Here is a 22,367-nt window from a genome sequence, read left to right on the forward strand (position 1 = left end):
AGAAAACTATTTCATCAAGCTAAAAGCTTCCAGATTTTTAATTAAAGTTTCTTACACTGAAGTCATAATTAAAATTTCAGTACTTTTAATAGATTGCTTTTATCAAGGTCTGACTGGAGGTTTCACAGACGTGCCTTTTGGGAAAGCACCCTTGAGTTGCTTGAAGGCAGTGAGCACTCAGAGAGGTGCTGCACTGGCTTGGTGTTCCTTGCTAGATTCGTGTTGAAGACTATTTTAAAAATCTTAATAGTAAGCAGAATTGTTAATTTGTTACTGGAGAGAGGGAGGCAAGCAAGCAGTTAATTTTGTCTCAGAACTTTTAAAAAGGTGCTAAAGCTTCAAAATATATTTGTATACATTAAGTCTGTACTGGCAGGATTCTGTATGTAATGTAAAGGTGGAATGCTATAGTGTTTGGAGAAATACTAGTTCAAAATACTGATCTTACTGTAGAGTTAGTCTTCTCTCAAATATAGACTACTTTTGCTTGTAACCTTGCTGTTGGAAGTTAGCCTCTGGAAAACAGTCTTAGTTTAATTACTCTGCACACCAGAACAACTTTGTGAACTCAGTAAATTATTTAAATTTCCTTGCTCTTCTTGCTGTTTTCACTTCTCAGATGCATTGTCGTGTATGTCAGAAACCATAAAGGTTCCTTTATTCCTTAATGTTAAAATAGCTGTGTTCAAAGGGATATTAGGATCAATATTGAAAATTCCAGCTATGTGCTTTGTCCTTTCTTGTCTTTACGTGGAGTGTAGGGTTTACCTTTCTGTGGTTTGACAGATGTGCAGTGTTAGTTGTAAAGATTTTTTTTTTTTTTTTGGGTGGGTGAGAGGGGAGGTTTGGGGTATCTTCAGCATGGCATTTTTTCAAACATTTTTCATGTGCTTAGGTGCATCCAAGCAGAAGTCAAGTTCCCTGCAGGTAGCAGATAAGGACCTACTGCCACCTTTTCACCCATACCAGCCTTTGGAATGCATAGTAGAAGAGACTGAAGGCAAGCTGAATGAACTTGGACAGAGAATTAGTGCTATTGAAAAAGCACAACTTAAATCATTGGAATTAATTCAAGGTGAACCTTTAAATAAAGATAAGATTGAAGAACTTAAAAAGAACAGAGAAGAACAAGTACAGAAGAAGAAGAAAATATTGAAGGAGCTACAGAAGGTGGAAAGGCAGTTGCAGATGAAAACCCAACAGCAGTTTACCAAAGAATATTTGGAGACCAAAGGTCAGACAGACACACCACTTCCCCTGCAGCAGCAGTGCCCGCTTACAGGGGTCTTCCCAGAAGTGGAAGTCGATAAGGGTCTGCCAGAGGATAACTTTTCAGGGTTACCTCAGGTTGACACAATCTTGTCTAAAGATGACGAGCAACAACAGTCTCCACCACCTGCTGAACACATAGAGTTTGTCCCTATCCAGCCTTTGCCAGCACCGCAATGTAATTTTTCTGGTAATTTAGGTTATAATGGGACAGAGTCTCTTGAACTTCAGAAAGCATTAGGGAATCAGCAGAATGTAGGACAGCAGCAGCAAATTGCTGGGCAGGGGCTCTTAGTTCAAGAACCAGACGGATTAATGGTTGCCACTCCAGCACAGACGCTTACCGACACTCTTGATGACCTAATAGCAGGTGGGTTAAGAAATATACCTATTTTTGCATTAATTTGTGTGCTCAGTTTCCCCTCTCTCTCCTTCCCTCCAAAAACATCTTGGGGTTTTCCAGTTTGGGAATACTTGCTTAAGAATAAAGTTCCTGATTAGCGCTATTAATCCTAACAGTGACTTCCAATTCTAACATGAGACTTTTAAATATCTTTTTACCAAAGTGCAAAACTTCCTGTACTGGAGACCTGTTTTTAGCCCCTTTGGCCTCATCTTTTTCTGTGCTTCTTTAAAAAGCCTTATCATGAGTGATTAGTAGTGCCCGTTAGGAAACCTGAAAGTGTGACAGTTGTATATCTTCTGTAGAATTTTCTATCCACGCTTATACCTCAGTGACTTTCTTCAGTGTAGTAGCCATCTCTAGAAAAAGCCAAATTATTGTCACTTGTATGGACAAATGTGTCCCTTCTTGCTGCTCGAGGTGTTGCTACAGTGTAAACACAACCTGGAATCTGCACACAACTGCTCAGTTCTGTAATGGCTTGTGTTTTCAGAATACCTTCTAAGCCCTGGTTGTTGTACAGGAATATCTGCTTGTTAGATATAACATGGCGAAAATGTGTCCTATTCTCTGGATGAAAAGCAAAAAAAAAAAGTCCTTCCATTTGTTGATAATGGTGTGAAGAGGAATGGAAGTTCCCACACGTTAGGTTGTGGAAAAAGAGGTATCGTTTTGGTTGACTTCATTTCATGGATTTGACTAGGATTGGTGTTTGCTGCTGGAGGTATGTAGGATATAGCCAGTGTTGTTTGGTCTGTGTTTTTTTTAATTCGGTGTTTTTCAACTTTTCTTTGCACCTTGTGTCTGTCCCTCAGCCCTTATATTCCTGTCTTCTCCCCCTCCCTGCCCTTCATAGTCACTGCCCTGTCATCTTAAGTTCATTTCAAGGTTGTAGAAATGTGTGGTAAGACCTTTTGCCAGCCATTTCTGTGAACTTTTAGAATGGTAGTTGCATCAAGCTCATGCAAGTCGAGACTACCTGCAACTTTGCATCCTCCCATGGAAACCATAGTTGATGGAATAGCGTGGTGTGTTGTACCAGCTCCCTTCAGCTATACAGTGTAATTCAATGAAATCCTTTTGTATTACAGAGAACAAGTCTTAGTTCCTCCTTTTTCTGGCATGGTATATCTCCCTTCCCCACTCTGTGGTGCTCTTCAGAGTATTCAGCCAACATAATGCAGTTGGACTATTCTTGATTTTTATTACTCAAGACTGGCATGTAAGAGGAGAAAAATTTGAATGGTTAATGCAAAACATAATCAACAAGAGCTTGATCTTTGGAGTAGTTCCTGTTGTTGACAGTTTAACATACCTAGCCCAAGACCATGCAGTATATACCCTTTCATGGTTGGCAGCTGCGTGTCGCATCCAAAATATTCAGTGCACCCAAAATGAGAAACTGCTGAGTGAGAACTGTGCCATTTGAAAGAAGATTGCAAACAACCAGAAAAACTTTATCTTAAAAATAATTTTAAAAACCCTTGAATAGGCATTGATTAATTTTCTGAAATGGTTTACTGTTTTGCTAAGTAATTAAAGACATTTTTGCTAAGAAATGAGATTTACTTATTTTAAAAATCGATACAAATAACACTCTTCTGCAACTATTAGATACTATATTTGCAGAAATGCAACTCAAGGAAACTTGTCCAATTCCAGAGGCTCCTGCAAAAACTTATTGATGTTGCTTTATTGATATGTATTTTCTTCTGAAATGCATGAGTTTGTTTTACTTCCCTCCCCCTAAAAAATTGTTGGAAGAGAATTAGATCTTTTTCTCACTTTTTAAATCCAGACTGTGTAAAAGAATGACCCACTGTGTAAATTACAATCCTACTATATCTCAGGTTTATGTACATTTAAAAACAAACTGTAAATCTACCTACACATACTCCAAACTCTGTGATCTGTATTTAAAATGCACTTGACCTTTTTCCACAAACTTATCCATGAGTCCTTAATTTTGTAAAGAAATTTTGAGCAATAGAAACTGTTATGAGAACTGATTTTTGCATGCATGCTACAGAGGCAGATAGAATTGTTAAGGGGTTTGTGGTTGGTGCGTGGGAAGCCTGTCTCTTAGAGAAGTTGTGTCTCACACTCGGGTGTGCTGATGAAGTGTCTCCCTTGATCACAGTACCACTGGTGGAAGCTGCAATATTGTGGTGAGTGGCTCTTTTGGTTTATAAGAGGTACGAACATTTTTATTCCTGCTGAGTATTCCAGTTTGTATCAAATCTGCTTCAGGAGAACAGAAATGTTAAATCAGCTTTTTGTACTCTGCACTGAAATGCCTTTTGCTGTTGCTCGTACCAGTGGCGATGTAAGAGGCAAATTTTTCAAAGCTTCAGTTAAGGCTAGTTGTGAGGGAGAACTTGTATTTCTGCAAAACCTCAAATCTTTATTTTGCTGGCTAACTTAATTGTGACAACATATATAAATGGAGTATTTGTCTTGCCAGTCTGATGGGATAATTTGTCAGCTGCTAGGTGTTGAGATGGTCGATGTCAAGGTGCGCAGCGCTGGAAGTCTTCCTAGCGGTCACTAGTACCTGAGACCCCTCTTTCATAAAGCTATGCAGAAGTAACTGAGGAACCTTTGGAAAGCCAAGTAGAACCTCAAAATGAAGCAGCTATTTGCACTCCAGAAAGTTTTGGCTGTAATGGAGTTTGAGATGTGCTGAAGCAAAAATCTTGCAACTAATCGTATCTTTGAAGGTGTGACTTACTACAGTCAAAATTTTAATTTGGTTTACAAAAGAGATATAGACATGGCACAGTTTAGAGGGGGGAAGCAAGAAATTATTTTGGATTGCATCTTCTAATAGAAGAGGATGTTTTGGATCTAATTTTCATTACTCGGTACACATTTGGTTTCTTGAAGCATCTTGTCTTGCATAGTTAAGAGTTTAATTTCAGTTCACATTATGCATATACTGCAGTAGACTTTTTAGTTGGCATTATCTGAACTAAGACTTTTTTGTGTTTTAGAGTATTCAAGACGAGGAACTATGTTGCTAGGTTTTGTCTCTAGTTGGAATATTTTTATTCCTGTTTGTTCTACTCAGCTGGTATTTTTAGTCAGGAGGTAGCATCTCTGTGTGCTTCTGTCTGACTCTCCTCCTGCGAGCTCCCATTTGTACACTGAAATTTCGGGCATGTTTTGAGGAACATTATTAACTGTCACTTGGTTCTGAAATTCTGGTTGTGTTTGGTTATATGGAATTGTGATATTTCAAGATAATGATTTGGAAGGTGACATCTGAGTTACGGTATTTAGGAATGCTCTTTGGAGTAAAACTGGTTACTAGGATAATCTGGAGTGAGAAGCGGTAACTCATAAAATGAGACGTGGTTACCAATATGCAAAAGCCTCTGTGCAGTAACATGTTACTGAGAAGCCGCGTGGACAGGCTGAAAGACTGCTCGGTCATGAAAAAGGATTGTGGGGGGGTTTTTTACTACAAGTCTTTTGAATATTGAAATCTATAGTGACATAGATTTTTGGATGTTTCATAATAGGTATTTTATAACGATCCAAGGTACACCTTGTGAAAATTGATTTTTATTTAGTTTTTTTAACCAGTGCCTGGCTATCAGTGTGTTTATCGGTACCCTTTCTGGTGAAAAGACAAAATGCCTTTTCAGGAAGAAGCAACGTGCACGTTGGAAAGTTTCCCCCTGTCTTTTCAGAGGGTGAAAGCTGCACATTTTTATAGTCCATTAAAATCCTGTGGCGCAGTGTGGAGGTGCTGAAGCTGATCATCCCCCATGGCTGATTTTATGCCCTCCAGCTAGCCTTTCCCCTTGGAGCTGCAGGCAGTGCCAGTGCTGCTCTCCACTGCTGAGCTGCTGCAGTTGTTCCTTCGTTAATGCCAATTACTGAGACGAAAGTCTGGGGTGGTTATGATGGTATTGCTCCTTGGGGAGACTGCACATTAGCTTCTGGTGCTATGAGTATGACCTGCTAAAGACTAGTGATCAGCCAAGACATCCTCAACTTCCCTGGGGCCCGTGTCAGACCAATGAAGCCATCCCCCAGGGCTCCGCCGGGCTCCCTTCTGGTAGCAGAAAGCAGAAGCGGAGAGGTGGCTCTCGTGTTGTGTCCAGTCTGTAGGACGACCTTGTCTCCTTGAATGGGATTCGCAGGAGCAGTAGCTGTCCCACCTCCAGTGATCAAGATTGGTAATCCAGAAATGGACTTGGGGAAATACAAGTTAACTCCAGCTTCATACAAATGTATATGAAGGGATGTTGGAACCATTGCTGCAAGGTCATCTTTGAGTTAAAAATCTGTATATTGTTGTGTAACTTAGGTTGAGCTAAATCAGCCCCATGAAAGCGAAGGTAGAACTTCTCAGATGTGTTTTGCTCCACAGAGCACGAATGATGTTGATGCTTCCTTGGGCCAGCTTGCCAGCCATGCTAAGGAAATATAAAATTACACTTGAAAAAATCTTGCTGTTTTGTAAACTCAGTAGTTAGAGAGGATGATTAATCAGGGGACGGTTGTAGGACTGTTTGCTGTTAGATTTTATTTTAAACAACAGTTCATGGTATCAGTACAGAGTTTATATGCATTTCTACCGACTTTGGTGTTCTCTCATGTTTGACATCGTTGTTACTGTGCATGTGAAGTGCTTAGCGCGCACTCATATTTCAAGCACATGATGAGAATCTAAAGTATGCAAGAAATACTTGGACATTTTCAGTCATCGTTGTGAAATGTAGAAAACTTGTGGAACCTGTAACAGCAATACTGAATATATTACATTAAGGACCCTTAAACTGGCTCAAGTGGAGCCCCTCTGCGCACCCCTGCTTTGTATGCACAGCACATGCATGTTGTTTTAGATATAGTTGCAAGATCTGAAAGCAAAGAAACACTGTCTTTCATAAGGAAGGACCAGTTTGATTTAATATAAGTCCTTAACAGGGTGATTTGGTGTATTTTGGAAGGAATAATCTTTAGAAAACCAATTAGTATCTTGCACTTCAGTGCACGAAGCAAGAAAACAATTGTATTAATTAATACTCATCTGCTGCTGTAATTGGTAATCCATAGTAAGCAGATGAAGTGTGGGAGCTTCTGTATTTGAAACTTCTAATACAAACCTGGTTTGCTCATGAAGGTTGTAATGTGAAGAAAAAGTCAACTCTGAATTCAGATACAATACTTTGTTGCTTAAATGTGATAGCCAAATGTCAATGCTGGTTTTTGCCTATGCACCAAGGAGAATGCTTTACTTAAAAGATAGAAAACTGTCACCTCCCAAAATTTCAGTGACACCCTCCCTCCACATCTCTTCCAGAACCCAACTGAAGTGATCCATCTAAACTTGCTCCAGTCTGTTTCCTTTGTTGTGCGTATGCAGTCCTGTAGACTGAATTAATGGTCCTGTTGAGGATTTTTCTAAGACTTTTCTGTCTGCACCATTTTCCTATGAGTAATTCCTGGTGTGCAGTTTATCAGTGGACTTAGGAAGGTTGAGCTGGGAAAGGTTTGCAAAAATTTCTCTTTAAGTTGTATACAGGTTTGAGTTCATCCTTCATCTTCCCTTATAGCTTGAAACGCTTGGACAAAAGCAAAGTGCTGCTGCTTGTTTCTTACCTGCAGTTGTTAAAGTTTTCCATCAGTTGCTTCTTCCAGGAATACTACAAAATACTGTGTATTTTGGAATAATTAAGGCTAACCAGGTATTCCATCAAATGAGGCTGCACAGTATAGAAATTTGAGAATCTAGCAGTGACAATACTTGTCAAAGCCAGCTGCTATATTAGCATGGCTCACTAGTTAAAGTGCACTCATAGCTAGTGCATAGGTTTGTTAGACCTCCCTGCCAAGTAATCCCAGCTAGCCTTAGAGTCGTTTGGGCTCCCCTCAGGCTCCAATTTGGTTACAAAGGCAGGCAGGGGTTTTGGCCCCGTGATGTATATGGGCAAGGATGTTTCTCTGCTTGTTCTGGTAAAGCTTCATTTAAAACTAGCTGAATAAAGTCCGATTCTCAATTATCATTTTTAAGATTGTTATTATTTTTAAAAAAGCAGATAAAGTTGCATTCCTTGTGTCCCTGAGCTGCGCTAGATCTTCAGGATGAAATCTTTTACAAGCTGTGGATCAATCAGAATAAATTTTAGGGAGCACAGTTTTAAGCTTTCTTTTTGTTGACTGCCCCTTCCTGTCTACTTCTCTTCCACCCTTCCTGGGTTGTTTTAACTCTGAGACATGTTTAATGGTGTAAGTTGCCGTCAGTCATCTTGCTTTGAAAACCTTCTCTGGAAACTAGGTGTGCGCTAACCTTCATGTGAAAAACTTTGGAATTCCAGGATGAGACTGTATTTCTGAACATTAGGTTTGTGTTTTAGTGATAAATCATTTGCCTGCTTAGACTGAGCATATGATTGAACTCTAACAGTGAAGGTTACAACTTGAAAAGAATAACTAATAATCTTCATAATTCATACTCGTAATGCATACAGACTAATTCATAAAACTATTTTCTAACTTAACACAGTTTGGAGATGATACTTACACTGTTTAACTGCCAGAAAGCTTCTTTGCACAAGACACCAACTCATTTGTTTTTAGGAACACTTAAATTATTTCCCCCATTACTGTTTTGATACTAGACCGTTGCAGTTTTACAGGACTAAATATTTTTCATATAAAATGTGGCATTCCCAAGAGTGGATTAATAACACAATCTTACTTTTCAGCTGTGAATAGCAGAGTGCCCAGTGGGTCCACCAGCTCCTCGCATGCTACCGAATCCCCTACGCCTGAGCCTTGTTCACAGGCATCGAGCAATGTGCCCTCGCAGTCGGTGCTCCCTATGTATCCTTCAGTTGACATCGATGCACATGTGAGTAATAGCAATTGGTTTTGAGTGGACTTTGCTTTCTGATAAGTTCTGAAAGGAAAAAAATTAATCTAGTACTGTCTTAAGAATGTTAAAGTTCTGTTAAAGTATTTTTGATTTCTGAATATCTGTTTCTTTTTCTTCCCAACCGTGAAGACTGAAAGTAATCATGACACTGCTCTGACGCTTGCATGTGCGGGAGGTCATGAAGAACTTGTATCTGTTCTGATAGCACGTGGTGCCAATATTGAACACAGAGACAAGAAGGGTAAGCTAAAACAGTAAAACAGTTTGACCATGAACTACAACTTGAAACCATGAATTTCAAATTGGGGATTAGGATTTTTTGCTTCAGAAAATTACCAAAGCTTGCAAAAAAAGGTAGAATTGCATTCTTGCACTTCATGTAGAAATATCATCCATATAAAGCCAGTGATGTTGCTTGCCTTTCTATCTGTATTTTTGAAAGGAAGCGCATCTGAGTGGTATCTTAAGCAGATTTGCAAAATATGAAGCACTTTTGTCTTTATGATTCACCCTCTACAGAAGACCTTAGTATAGTAGATAGAGTGGCTAATGGGGGTAAATATCAAATTCTTGGCTGACAAAGCTAATGGGGACTAGTTGTCAGGTTATGTTGTTCTGTTGTTCCCAATAACAGAGTTATCTAGAACCTTTAAGAGCTGAGAGAACAAAACCACCATGCCTCCCTTCTGGGAACTCACATTGACTGCTGGAAATAAGCAGCATGCGCAGTGTAGATGTGTTTACTTGTTGGAGCTTTACTAAATAGGAATTAAGTGGAAAGCCATGACTTCTCTAAAGACATGAGTTGGTTGGAACTTAAACCAAACTGATCAGTGCAAATACTGTTTAGATTTCTTTTGAAGAGCCTTTAGTGATATTTGGCTGGAATCAGAGCCTAGAAGTGTCAGGGTCAGAAGAGAGTTAGGAGAGAGGGTCTGAGATTGTGGCCTATACCAGGAAACCGCCAGTCTGAGGAAGACATGCCTGATCAATAGAAGTCATTGTGAATTAACCCTCTTGTGCATTTCTGCTCCTTAATAATACTTTTGAGATTCTCAAGGTTGCTTTTAACATAATCTCTTGTTACTAGGTTTCACACCTTTGATTCTGGCTGCAACTGCTGGACATGTTGGTGTAGTGGAAATTCTTCTAGACAAAGGTGGAGACATAGAAGCACAGTCTGAGCGCACAAAGGATACTCCGCTTTCGTTGGCGTGCTCCGGTGGACGCCAAGAGGTACAGACATGTTTGTCCTCGATGTGTGTGAATTGTTTTTTGTTGATAGTTTTTTGTACAGTGTTTTTTTGTTGATGGTATAAAAAATTATCCCTTTTCTGGAAGGTTTTAAACCAGCATAAGTGTAGCTAATTTAAGTCTCTTCATCCAAGAGGAAAGGGAATTTATTCTTTTCTCTCCTAGCTATCCCAGTTTTGTTAGCTAATGGTTGTTCTAACTTGTGGTCATTCGTCTGTCAATACATCCTTGCAAGATAAGTGATAAGTACTCTTTTGAGGGGAGGTGAAGGTGTTTAATTAATAACTTCATTCACTGAACACTTCCCTCATGCATCCTCCCTGCTCTCAAAACTAAAACAGAAACTGGAATTTTGTGTTGGCATTACATGATTTTAGTGGCAATATGCAGGGCTGGTAAGTATAGATACAAATGTAGCGCACATACTAGTCTTTTAAGGATGTTTCAGTTTTTTCTATCAGCTTGCTGCTGCTTTTTTTCTTTTTCTCCCCCCCCCCCCCCCAAGATTTAAGAAATCATTTCTACTATAGTCATGGGCGTACTAGCTTAGAAGATGGTATGGAGATGGCAAAGGGCTCTGTGCCAGATATGGGAGTGGTAAGTTTTGGAACTTGTAAGGATTAAAACAGTTGGCCAAAATTGGAAAGTGTGCTCTTTGACTTTTGAATTGCAGATCTTTAAACAGTAAAAGTGCTGCTCACAAATAAAAGGAGAGATCAGTGTGGCCTGTGATAGCATTACTTATTGATCTACTTAAGTCTTTTCGTCCTCTTTTTTTTTTTTTTCTTCTTCCCTTGTGCCAGAATGTCTTATGTTTCTGGCTTAGTAACTCGAGGCAGCCTTTTCTTCTGGCTTATTTGAAAATCCTATGTTAGCCTATGTTATGAAAAGCCTATGTTAGTAGTAAAATGAGACCCACTAAAGTGCAGTACATCACCAGAAATGTTTTAATTTTCCCCCCTTTATTTCTCTTAAGCAGCTTCTGATAGAGAAGTCTTTCCTCATGCTTGTTCCATTAACATCAGTTGGTCTGATTTTTACCATGTGTTTTGTTGCAAAGACCATATAATGCAAACTGGGCTTAAGTGTCATTTGAATTAAAGCTGCGTGAGTTCTGAAAGAGACACTCAGTGTGAGATGTTATGGGAGTGGGATAGCTCCCTTGTTTGCAAACTTAAGATTCACAGGAAAAACTTCACTTTAAAGCCTTGCGTTTTTAATTAGGTAAAACAATCTTTCTGGAAGACAAGTGCTGCACTGCTACAACCCATGCAGATTAGCTGACGTATTCATCAGTTGCTAAGTCTGTACGGTGCATATGTAAAAGTAAAGCAAAAGAGGATAGAGCTTTTCCTGTAGAATCTTTTCTATTGACAATGGCAACTGGTAGCATGTTGGAAGGTTTGAACATGTGTTAATATCCTCTCACTTGCTGGATAATAGCGAAGGCCACAATATGTCTTTTAAAATGTATGCTGTCTTTTTCAGGTTGTTGATTTGCTGTTGGCCCGGGGAGCAAATAAAGAACATAGGAATGTGTCTGATTATACGCCATTAAGCCTTGCTGCATCTGGTGGCTACGTTAATATCATCAAGATTCTTCTCAATGCTGGGGCAGAAATTAATTCAAGGTAATGTACTATGTACACCAGACGAACCGCAATATAGCACAGACACTCCATTGCTGGCTACGTACTGAGGCAGAGCTTGGCATCTGTAGTGCTTTCAGGCCTCCTTGCAGCCTTTCTACACTGATGTTACTCTTTATGTTCATGTTATGTTAGTGCTTTTACATTGCCTTTAACTATTACAGACTTCATCTCCTTTATACCTAAATTTTACAGAACGATTATAGTTTGCACACCTATTCCTTCCCTTTGCCTTTTCCACCATTCTTGGATCTAAAAGTCAAACTATTTCCAATAGAACTAAGTAAAGGAACCAGGCAAAATATGCAGGGCAGCATGTGTTTATTTGAAGATGTCTTTTTCAGTTAAGAGGAACAAGATAACATAGCTATGTTTCTTAAGCCTCCTCTTTATTAATTTTAAGGAGACTTACATATATTCTATCACTAGAGAAAGTTCAAAGTGCAGCTGTGCTAGAAGTGTGTTTTTTCTGCATGAATTGGATGCAGCCTTGATTTTTAGTATATGTAGTTTAAGGCTTATGTGTGCTTTAGCCATCTGAATGTCTAAAAGCTGAAATGTATTTTCCTTGTTTATAAATTACAATTGTATATTGAATGTAGTTACTCTGGTTTCTCCTAATCAATTAAAAATGCTAGTATTTCAGGTCAGTGTCTATATTTGTATATGTTACATGTTCCTTCCTGGCTTACAACAAAAGATTTTGTTCCTCTTAGATATGCTTACACTTCCCAGAGCATTCCTCTGGTTCTGGGAACTGCAGTTTGTTTCTTTCCCTTTAGGACTGGGAGTAAGCTAGGTATTTCTCCTCTGATGCTGGCTGCTATGAATGGCCACGTACCTGCTGTGAAACTATTGCTCGATATGGGTTCTGATATTAACGCCCAAATTGAGACCAACCGAAATACGGCCCTCACCCTGGCCTGTTTCCAAGGCCGAGCAGAGGTGGTCAGTCTGCTTTTGGACAGGAAGGCCAATGTCGAGCACAGGGCAAAGGTAAGTGTGTGAATTGCCCTTCCTTATGACTTATTTCTAACAGATGATTTCTCTGAATTGCCAAGTTTCTTCAAATTTTCGTGTTACTTTGAGCCTCTCTGGCTCTCAGAGGACTTATTAAATCAGAGGATTTAGTAAATGTTCTGAAATAAGTTTGGGTTTTTTTTGTTTTTAGAAAAAAGCACTAATGATGATGAATTTTGTGCATTAGGGAAAAGTTGACTGGTCTTTCTGAATTCATAATGAAGTTTAGATTGACTCTTGTTCTGTAGTACTGAGAAACTTCTCAGGTTTAAGCTTGACATGATACTAGTTAACAGATAGACTTCATATGTAAAAATATGCATATCTAGGCAGGAAAAGAATAGTTTTGCTTATAGTGATTCTCATATAGAACAGATTTCTTGTCTACAAAAGAAGTAGTGCAATCAAACTTTGTAAAGCTTTTACGTTGCTGTAGAACCTGTGGCTTCAGTGCTGTGACTTTCTGTGCCTCTGAAATGCTCCACAGGTCCCATCCTTTGGTACTCTGGGACAGCTTTGTGTCTCCTGCCATAAAGCAAGCTTAAAGCTTGTGTAGACAGCCAGACTGATTTCCCCAGCACAAAGGAATTTTTGGTAACTCCTAAGGCTGCTGAAATAATTGCTATGTCTGTCTACCCTGCCTGCTTCTGGAATGACTGTGGCTGGAGAAAAGGGGATATGGATAAAAGCCAGCTCTCAAATGGTCAGTTGGGCATGTTAGCAGCTGGTATAAGTTTATTTAACAGTCTAGCCTGGCAACTAAGTTGGGCCCAGATCAGTCTCAGTGCTAAGGGAGGCTAGAGAAAAGCTATAAAGCCAGTTTCTGAGCATTTTCATAGAAACACTTATGTCTTCATTCTGTTCTAACCTCTGTTTTAGAGATCCTGTTGTAAACTTTTGTTTTTGCTGCTGAGACAGGTATCTGGTGGTACATAGTCAACAGTTTGCCTGGCTTTGTATAAATCAAAGCCCAAGAGTATTTGGTTTTTGGGGTTTTTGTTTGGTTGTTTTTTTGAGAAAGAGGCTGCTTGAAGTTAGGCTCCTAAACTAAATATAAGCAGCTAAATAAAAAAATCTGATATCCCTGTGTAGAAATCATTTATGTCTTATCCAAAGCATATTGTACAAATTTCACACTGTGTAACTCATTCTCTTTGCACAGACTGGTCTCACACCTCTGATGGAAGCAGCTTCAGGAGGATATGCAGAGGTTGGAAGGGTTCTTCTTGATAAAGGAGCAGATGTTAATGCTCCACCTGTGCCTTCCTCAAGAGATACAGCTTTAACAATTGCAGCAGATAAGGGTCACTACAAGTTTTGTGAGCTCCTGATTAATCGGTAAATTACTACTTCTCATTAGCAGCGTATTTGTTCTGTAGCTGTATTCCTTTGTGGCAAGGGTGCCCTTGTTTACATTGCCTCGTGCATCTGAGAGCAAAGAGAACGGGAAGCTTTTGGAAATAGGATGTTTTATCTGTTCCCTACTCTCCAGTGTTATCCTGGAGTATCCTGCTACTCCGGTGTTAATTAAGCTAAGCAGGCAGCTGGGACCAGAGGTAAGCAAACAGTGTCTGGCTTGGCAGCTCTGTTGACTGTGTATTAATCCAGCAATTCCCATGTGAACATTTCCTCGCTGTCACTTGGGGGGCAAAGCCTGGAAGTAGCTCTTGAGCTCTTCAAGCATAACCCTGTGCGCCGCTAAAATCCCAAGGGGTTGCTTTGCCCTGTGGGTAGTCACCACATTAATGATAATTTAAAGGACCCGTGGTTGCTAGTTGCATAGCTGTGGTACAGTAGGCTACATTAGATGAGTGCTCCTTTCTGTAACGGAAGTTTAAATAACCCCTGTGTCACTACGTTGCAACTGTAACAGCAGATTTCAGGGACAGAATTTCTCTATCTAGCCACTAAATTTCAGTAATTAAAGTTATATATCCAATTGTACTCTGATCTTTTCGTGATCTTACTTCCTGACTTCCATCATTACTCATACCTTGTTTCACTTGGTTACACTTGTGCGTTTTTTAGAGGAGCACATATAGATGTTCGTAACAAGAAAGGAAACACACCTCTGTGGTTGGCAGCTAATGGTGGTCACTATGATGTGGTTCAGTTGCTTGTGCAAGCAGGAGCAGATGTGGATGCTGCAGATAATCGGAAAATTACACCTCTTATGTCAGCATTTCGCAAGGTAGGAGACCAACTTAATTTTATGTTTCAGTGGTAAATGTTTTCAAAATAGAGTTTCTAATTTGGTCTGAAATCTGAATGCTTGGGTTTGGAAGAATCAAATAGACCACAGCAAAATTACTACTTTGATAAAATGTCTGCTTCAAAGTAATCATAATCTGTGTACTTCACACAGATCTAATTTTTGAGAGATGAAAAACTTTGTTCCATAAACAATGTTAACTTTATTGTTTGCAGTTACACACTGTCCGAAAGTTTTCACTGTTTGAGATTTCACTGTTGTGATTAGCATAGTCCCCCCACTAAATTTCTGCAGATTATACTGCTTGTTTCAATCCTGCTTTTGAGATGAGCAAAATACCAGTCTGTAATAAGCTGTCCTGATTCCTTTGTGCTTCTCCTGTTCCATTCCTAATTTGTTGTTGAGTTGGGACACTTTGCATGGCCAGCTCTTACGTCACTGCTTTTTCTTCTTGGTAGGAAGAATGTTGTTTTGTGATGGTTTCATCAATTACGTTGTTGGATGCAAGGAACATAGCTATAGCAGAGGAATCGATTAACTCTAGCTGCTTTGCCTTTAATAAAATACCAAATAAGTGTACAGCTTTTTTGACAAACAGCAATACTGAGCGTGCCAGTGCTGTCCCTCTATTGCTTTCAAATAACTTCAGAGGCAACAGTTGGATATGCCCTGTGTGGTTGCACAGTGTACTCCATCAATGACTGTATCCAGCAGCAGAGGAATGTGTTTGCCAGGATAATATTCAGGTGGCTCAGTTCCCTGATCAGACTTACCTTGTAATTGAACAACCTAAGTTAGCTCCATGGCATGAGTGGGTTGGGGTGGCAGGCAGGGTCTAAAGAAGGTCTTCTTGGCTGTTACTAAAAACACAAACAGCTGCCTCTGCCCGGTTTAGTCCTTTTATTTTAAAATAAAAAATCACTTGTGGGAGAGCTTGACCTTGCCATCTTGATGTAGAACAGCAGACATGCTGGTAACACTGAGCAAAAAGTAACTGCCTTTATTCCCAGACAGCAGCGTACCAGAAATGTTCTTACTTATTTTTAGTCTTTTGCATTGGATTAAGAGATATCAAACCTGTATTTTGATAACAAATGTTGACAATTGTATACAAGAGATGAGAATTTTCTTTGCTGTTCTAGGGGCATGTGAAAGTAGTTCAGTTCCTGGTAAAAGAAGTTAACCAGTTTCCTTCAGACATTGAATGCATGCGATACATAGCAACAATAACTGACAAGGTGAGTTTAACTTCAGGAAAGACCCTGTCCCTTATTTGCAGCGAAAGTATAAGTGAGAAATCCTGAATATATGTTTGCTCATGTACATTTGATTTGGAGGTTTAGGTATGTCTCCTTAATACAGAACTGTGTAAAAAAAAAAAAAAAAAAAAAAAAAATGTTTAGAGTCCTATTCTATTGAAATAGTTTGCATGAGAAGCTAATCTCATGTTTGTAGAGCAAGCCTCACTCCTCAATTTTAGTTTATTACCGAGGTAGTAAGACAAGTTTGCATTCCAGGACCTGTTGAAAAAGTGTCACCAGTGTGTGGAGACAATTGTGAAAGCTAAAGACCAGCAGGCTGCAGAAGCAAATAAGAATGCAAGTATATTGCTGAAGGAGCTAGACCTGGAAAAAGTGAGTAGAGAATTGCTGTCTTGTAGCATAACGGTTTGAACTATGTATTAATCTATAGGCTGTATTTCCTGTTGGTGCTTCTTGGGGTGTGACCGTATGTGCTATCCTTCCTCTAATATACAAAAAGTGAAGCATGTACTGAGGGTGGCAAATTAGAACTGACTTATGCTTCAGCCACTTCACTGTCCTTTTTAGGAAGGCTTGGACTTTGCGGTAGTTACCTTAGGTAGTAGCTCTCTTTTGTTACTTTAGCGCAGATGATGTGTAAATAAGGGAGGTCTTCAGTCTCGATGGTGTGATACACGGTATGTTATATATTGTGTAACATGTAGTCCATGAGTATTTTTATGGACTCACTGTTACAAAGGAGAGTCTACAAGCTGCCCAATGAGCTGTATGGAGTTGAGCAGATAGTGGCGAAAATCACCTTCTCCCTCACTGAGAATTCTGTGAAGTGTCCCAGAGTAATGCAGGCACTTCTTAAGCACTCTTTAGTGGGCTCTCTTAATGGATGCTCTTACAATTTTTGATGAACAAGTTTCATATTAGTTTATTAAATTTTCCAGGTTGCTGACTTGTTAAACACCTATCAATAGCTGTGCAAAGCTACAGTATAGCATAGTTGACTTGAGTGATTCCATACATTAAAAGAAAGTTGTTAAAATAATAGCAGTTTTGTCTGTAAAATACTCTGGGAGATCTTTGAGTCAAAGATGTGAACATTGCTGCAAAAATATTAATGAGGTTATTAAATGTTTTTTTGAGAAAGGACTGAGAAGGTGAGAGATTTTTCTGTTTTTCCAGTAAAATTGTATTTTTATAATATCTCTGTTTTGGTTGTTATTTTGTTGTCATTCCTTAGAAGTTTTGGGACTACCCAGTCTTGTTGTTCCATAACATCTGCCCAGTTTCTGCATAATGATTCAGTATGTGACAAAGTTGTGTATGTTCATCGTGGTCTCTCCTTTCTGCCTCCCCCCAGATTTCTAGGGAAGATCTGAATTATAAGTATAATTTAGTCTGTGTGAAAATGTTTAAATATGGATCCTTTTCTTCTACATAGTCAAGAGAGGAGAGCAGAAAACAAGCTCTTGCAGCTAAAAGGGAGAAAAGAAAGGAGAAGAGGAAGAAGAAGAAAGAAGAACAAAAAAGAAAACAAGAAGAAGATGAAGAAAACAAGCCTAAAGAAACTCTGGAACTGCAGGAAGATGATGATGAAGAAGAAAATGATGATGAAGGTAAAGAACAAGTGTTTCTATGAACGATGTAGTTGGGAGGGTGCCTTTCTTAACCATCTAGGTAAGGGAATCTGAAAGCTGGCTTTTCTGACACTGTGACATTGCATAGCTTCTGCCCTGGTTCTTCCCTCTGCAGTCAGAGTTCCTGGCAAAACTCCTTTGTTTGCCTTTTTTTTTTTTTTTTTCTTCTCCCCCCCTTGATTCCCAAAAGTCTTTCACTCTTGGAGGATTTACAGCTGAATGTGGTTCATTGGTCTGATGGCTCAGCAAGGAGCATAACTTCAGCTGTAGTGTCTTCAGTCAGGTCACTGATTTCTAGATTTTGTGGGTTTTGATTGTATATCAACTGTTTTTCTTTCAGTGGAGCAAGAAGTTCCTATAGAGCCTCCTAGTGCAACTACTACAACTACAATTGGAATTTCTGCAACTTCAACTACTTTTACAAACGCCTTTGGGAAGAAGAGAGCTAATGTGGTGACCACCCCCAGCACAAATAGAAAAAATAAGAAAAATAAAACAAAAGAGACTCCTCAGAATATGCAGATAATTTTGCCAGATCAGCACATATCTCTAGCACAGCAAAAAGCAGATAAAAATAAAATAAATGGAGAGCCGAGAGGTGGTGGTGCAAGTGGGAATAGTGATTCAGATAACTTGGATAGCACAGATTGCAATAGCGAAAGTAGCAGTGGAGGTAAAAGCCAAGAGTTGAACTTCACAATGGATACAAATTCCTCTGAGCGGCGCTATGCCTCATTGCTTATCCCCTCTCAGGAAGAAAAAACGAGCACCTCAGCTTCTAAAACACCAACGAGGTGAGACTGCCATATTGCTCCCATATTGTTTCATAGGGTTTTACCTATGCCAGTGTAAATATTCTGTAGCTTAAGCTTTACACCAGCTGGTACATTCCTAATGTCTTGAGAGACTGAGTTTGCTTTATTTGCATAGCTATTAAATAATACTGTCAAGTTTGAATGCAACCTCTTTAAAATGGTAAAGATAGGATTTCTTTTTTTTACGTTGCTGGTTAGTTTTTAATACTACTTTAGCAAAACAGCCAGTTTTCTCTCTGTGCTATTTAAGCATCCATGTTGCATTGTCAACTTTATTAGAACAGATTTTAAAGTGCATATTCTGGGAATTTAAAAAGGAAGTGCCAGCTTTACTTATAATCTATTTACAGAAGTGTCTTCATTACCTTTTGATTGTTTTATGGTTTCATCATTAACTCATTTGAATTGTAATCTCTTTGTTTTAAGGAGGGAAGAAGTTGATGACTCTGAGCATTTCACCTGCCAGGTTGATGGCCAGTTTGATTTAACCTTGTCAAGCCAGAGGTGAGTGTCAAAAGAACTCAGTGAATGTACGGAGGCCATATTGAATGGTTTGGAAGATCATTCAGTTGCCAGGAAATGAACTAATAACTTTTATAACACCAGTTTCTGAATAGGTCGTTGGTCTGAATCAAAAAGCTTAGATCCCATCTGAGTCTGTAGTCTTTGCTTATTTTTACATATAAGTAGTATGAGTCTGATCCCCCATAGTTTTCTTGTTTTCTTTTCTTTTCCTGCATTAAGGGAGGAGAGAGGGTGCAGGGGTTGATCTACAGGACACCTGGCTGACTGAGAACCCAGCTTCAACAAGAATACAAACATGGGATCGAAAAGGCCAGCAAGCGAGAGGGCTGTTGCCAGACTGATTGAGGCACTTGTCTGGGAGTGGGAAGGGAGTCGGGATTTTCTTTTGTCTTATCTCCCCTCCCCCCCAGATTAAAGTTAGTTGCAGAACGAGTGGATTTGTTAGCCCTTGTTGTTGGAGCTGTGTGTTTTGGATTACCCTTAGGAATGTTAGAAATTGGATTTTATCTATGTTCTGGTTTATGAACATAAATTTGTTTCTGCCTTGGACCTTTTATCCAAGGTCTACAAAAGCCTTGGAATCCATTGCAGTTCACTACAGTAGGACTAATTAAATGCAGACTTCTAACTCCTTGTTAGAAGCAGTGCTTCTGTTAGATATAGTACACCTAAGAAACAAGACAGTATATAAATATCAAAATGGGGCTAGTATATTAACTTCTGCAGGTGCTCTTTCACTCTTGCACTAGGCAGACTTTGTCTGAAAATCATTTCTAAATTTGCTCTTCCTGAACTCCTCTTCTCTTTAGTCAACATGCTGGTGACAAGGCTACTGTAACTGAAACTTAAACTCAGACTTCGTAATGATGCTTTTCTGAGAACATACCTAGATATTTTCAGACAAAGCAGAAAAAAAGCTTTTAAAGTCTACTCTGGAATTGATATTCCACAGTGGACTTCATTATTTTTTTCATATGCATTTTCTTGTTCTATTTCCCTCAATCTAACAGTTATCTGAGAACAAGTAAAGTTCTCCATAGAACTTTCAAATGCCTTGGGTAGGTGTATTACCAGAGAGCTAGAAAGTACTAAGGTAAAGAGAAGATGCTGCCATTTTAAAAGGCATATTGTCTAAATGTTGCTTTTCATATAATCGGTACACTTGGGTTACTTAAATGTGGATAGATCTCTGAAGTTGGTATAAAGTGTAGTATAAACAAACAGTTTGCCTATAAAAAGACACAATAAATATAAAATGCTGTAAAGAACAGGGAATGAAAACTTGCATATAGTAAAGAGGAGAAGTGATGCTTAGCAGGATAGCTGAAGCATGAAGTCCTCTGTAAATTTTCCAGCTATGCTATAGATTTGCTGGGTTGAATCATGTCTATGACTAGTTTTTCAATGACTTGTGCCTGTGTTTCAGTGCTGCAGATGAACTTGTGAGCTCCCGGTGCTGCTTTTTTTTCACCTCCACGTAGATCAGTTAGCCTAACAAGAGATGGCCCGTTCTCTGTCTCTTTCTCTTTTTTGTCTTTCATTCAAACTTTGCATTGTTTGTATCACTAGACTATTGCTACAGCTGTTATTAGTACAGGTAATGATATTTGGGCATCTGCTTCCAAATTGATGTCACTGGGACTTAAATACATAAATATGCTCAAATATTTGTGCCTCAGTTACCCTTAATTAAAATGAGGCGTGAGGGGTAGAAGCATTTTCCAGGGAATCTGTAACAATAAGAGCTGAAAAACAGACATTCTCAAGAACTTAGTAAGAAAGAGACATTATTATCAAAGTACCTTTTCTTTAAAAGCTATTCAAAAAAGACAACACAGTATAGACACGTAATCAGGATGTGCCTAAGTGGCTGTGTACCACCTATTATAAACTATTTTAATCTGATGTCCTTAGTGCTTCTGGTATTACCTCATTCAGTTTAGCACTCCACTTCTTGGAGGAATGGTATTGGCTGTGGTCTAAAAGGTAAAAAAACTCTACCTATGAAGTCATTCAACAGTTGTTCCAGGTAGAAAGTGAGAATGAAAACCGTTCATGCTAGTAGTTTTAAGCTACAGAAATGTATACTGTAATGCTGTCATTTTATTCTGTAATTTGTAATCAATGCATTTCTGTTCCCAGACTTGATGGTGAAGGTCATTCAAATTCTTTGTCAACTACTTATAAGCCTGTTTCCCTGCCTCTGACCTCTCCAAATGTAAAGCTGAATCTGACTAGTCCAAAAAGAGGGCAGAAGAGAGAAGAAGGCTGGAAAGAAGTGGTTAGAAGGTAAAGGATTTAATTCTGTTTAAAAACTGTCTGTGAGCTCTTTAGCTTGTAACTTATTCTCAAATAGAGAATGTCCAGTAAGCTTATTTAATTATTTCATTGTATAATTAATTTATAAAAAAAATCTACCACTCCTTAATTTTGCAGTGCTGTGAAAACAAATTGCAGTCCTAATTTGTAGTAACTCCTCACTTAATGTCAATACCGATATGAACATTTTATTTGGCACAAGAGTTTTCTTTACCAGTGACTTCAGTGGAGAAAAGGATGTGGGGATAAAATAAAACAGGGAGGGAGCAGATGACAGTAAAAAGCCCCTACAGCAGATGATTGCTTGCACGTGAACCAAAGGCAGGATGGATGTTAGAGGAGAGGTGGATGATCTCTTCAAGGCTAAAATTCATTGTGCTTTGGGTGGTGACCTTGATCGCTGACTCCATGGAAAATTTTGTCACTTTAAAGTGAGCGGTAGAGGTGCAATTAGATGTAAAGATCTTCTGTAAAGCAAACTTCCCCTTTGAAAATATACTGGGTTTTATGATATGGCCATTAACACTCCAGTATCTTTTCTGTAACCTTTATGATGCCTACTACTTGTAACTAGAAACAATCACATGGCTTTCCTTTTTTTGTTACCTTCATCAAAAAGGAATACAGCGTGAACATACAAGTGTCATGCTCAGGGTGCACTTACGATGCCCTCCTGCTTTTGTCTTCTGCAACAGTAGTGATGAAATATGCTCATTTTGGAGAATTTAGGCTATATGCAAAGAACATAGTTGTATGGAGGATTTAAAGCATTCAGATTAGTGGAAGCCACAGACTGTTCTCAATAAAAGTTAAAAAGGCGGTTTAATCTGAAAATTTAAGCGTCTAAACCCTTAGAGTTGGTTCAGTCTCTGCCTTTTGTTGTGTTCGTAAATGGGTTTCTTCACTGTGACATGGCCTTGCTAAATGTATGGTTGCAAGACTGCCTACCACTTGGTGAGTCATGCAGGCATGAAACCATTAAACAGACAGCTGACTTTTCCAGGGCTGCACAGACCCCGCCATTGACCCTGGAGCTGCTCCATCTCTCCTCCTGGGTCTCTTGAGTCTCATAGGGCTCAACTGCTTGGTTGGGTATTGTCTGCTCTTCTGCTGGAGATG

The 22,367-nt window shown here is 39.1% G+C and overlaps 1 protein-coding gene across 17 annotated transcripts in view; it reads left to right on the forward strand.

Moving 5' to 3' along the window:
* Positions 1 to 22,367, forward strand: part of ANKHD1 (ankyrin repeat and KH domain containing 1) — a 116,429-nt gene that overhangs the window by 75,772 nt on the left and 18,290 nt on the right. For 14 of the 17 annotated variants that reach the window (XM_054841289.1, XM_054841291.1, XM_054841290.1 and 11 more), the window contains 14 exons: positions 896 to 1,639; positions 8,392 to 8,537; positions 8,691 to 8,802; positions 9,652 to 9,797; positions 11,304 to 11,446; positions 12,247 to 12,460; positions 13,647 to 13,822; positions 14,513 to 14,675; positions 15,839 to 15,934; positions 16,214 to 16,330; positions 17,394 to 17,568; positions 17,930 to 18,383; positions 18,831 to 18,908; positions 21,072 to 21,218. In XM_054841289.1, the coding sequence (XP_054697264.1) occupies positions 896 to 1,639; positions 8,392 to 8,537; positions 8,691 to 8,802; positions 9,652 to 9,797; positions 11,304 to 11,446; positions 12,247 to 12,460; positions 13,647 to 13,822; positions 14,513 to 14,675; positions 15,839 to 15,934; positions 16,214 to 16,330; positions 17,394 to 17,568; positions 17,930 to 18,383; positions 18,831 to 18,908; positions 21,072 to 21,218 (2,911 nt within the window). Of the gene's footprint in view, positions 1 to 895; positions 1,640 to 8,391; positions 8,538 to 8,690; positions 8,803 to 9,651; positions 9,798 to 11,303; positions 11,447 to 12,246; positions 12,461 to 12,971; positions 13,136 to 13,646; positions 13,823 to 14,512; positions 14,676 to 15,838; positions 15,935 to 16,213; positions 16,331 to 17,393; positions 17,569 to 17,929; positions 18,384 to 18,830; positions 18,909 to 21,071; positions 21,219 to 22,367 lie in introns of those variants that run through there. The other 3 variants (XM_054841299.1, XM_054841300.1, XM_054841303.1) reach the window with 2 other exon arrangements.

The sequence above is a fragment of the Grus americana genome, chromosome 14 (genome assembly GCF_028858705.1).
Source record: "Grus americana isolate bGruAme1 chromosome 14, bGruAme1.mat, whole genome shotgun sequence".
Taxonomy (NCBI): domain Eukaryota; kingdom Metazoa; phylum Chordata; class Aves; order Gruiformes; family Gruidae; genus Grus; species Grus americana.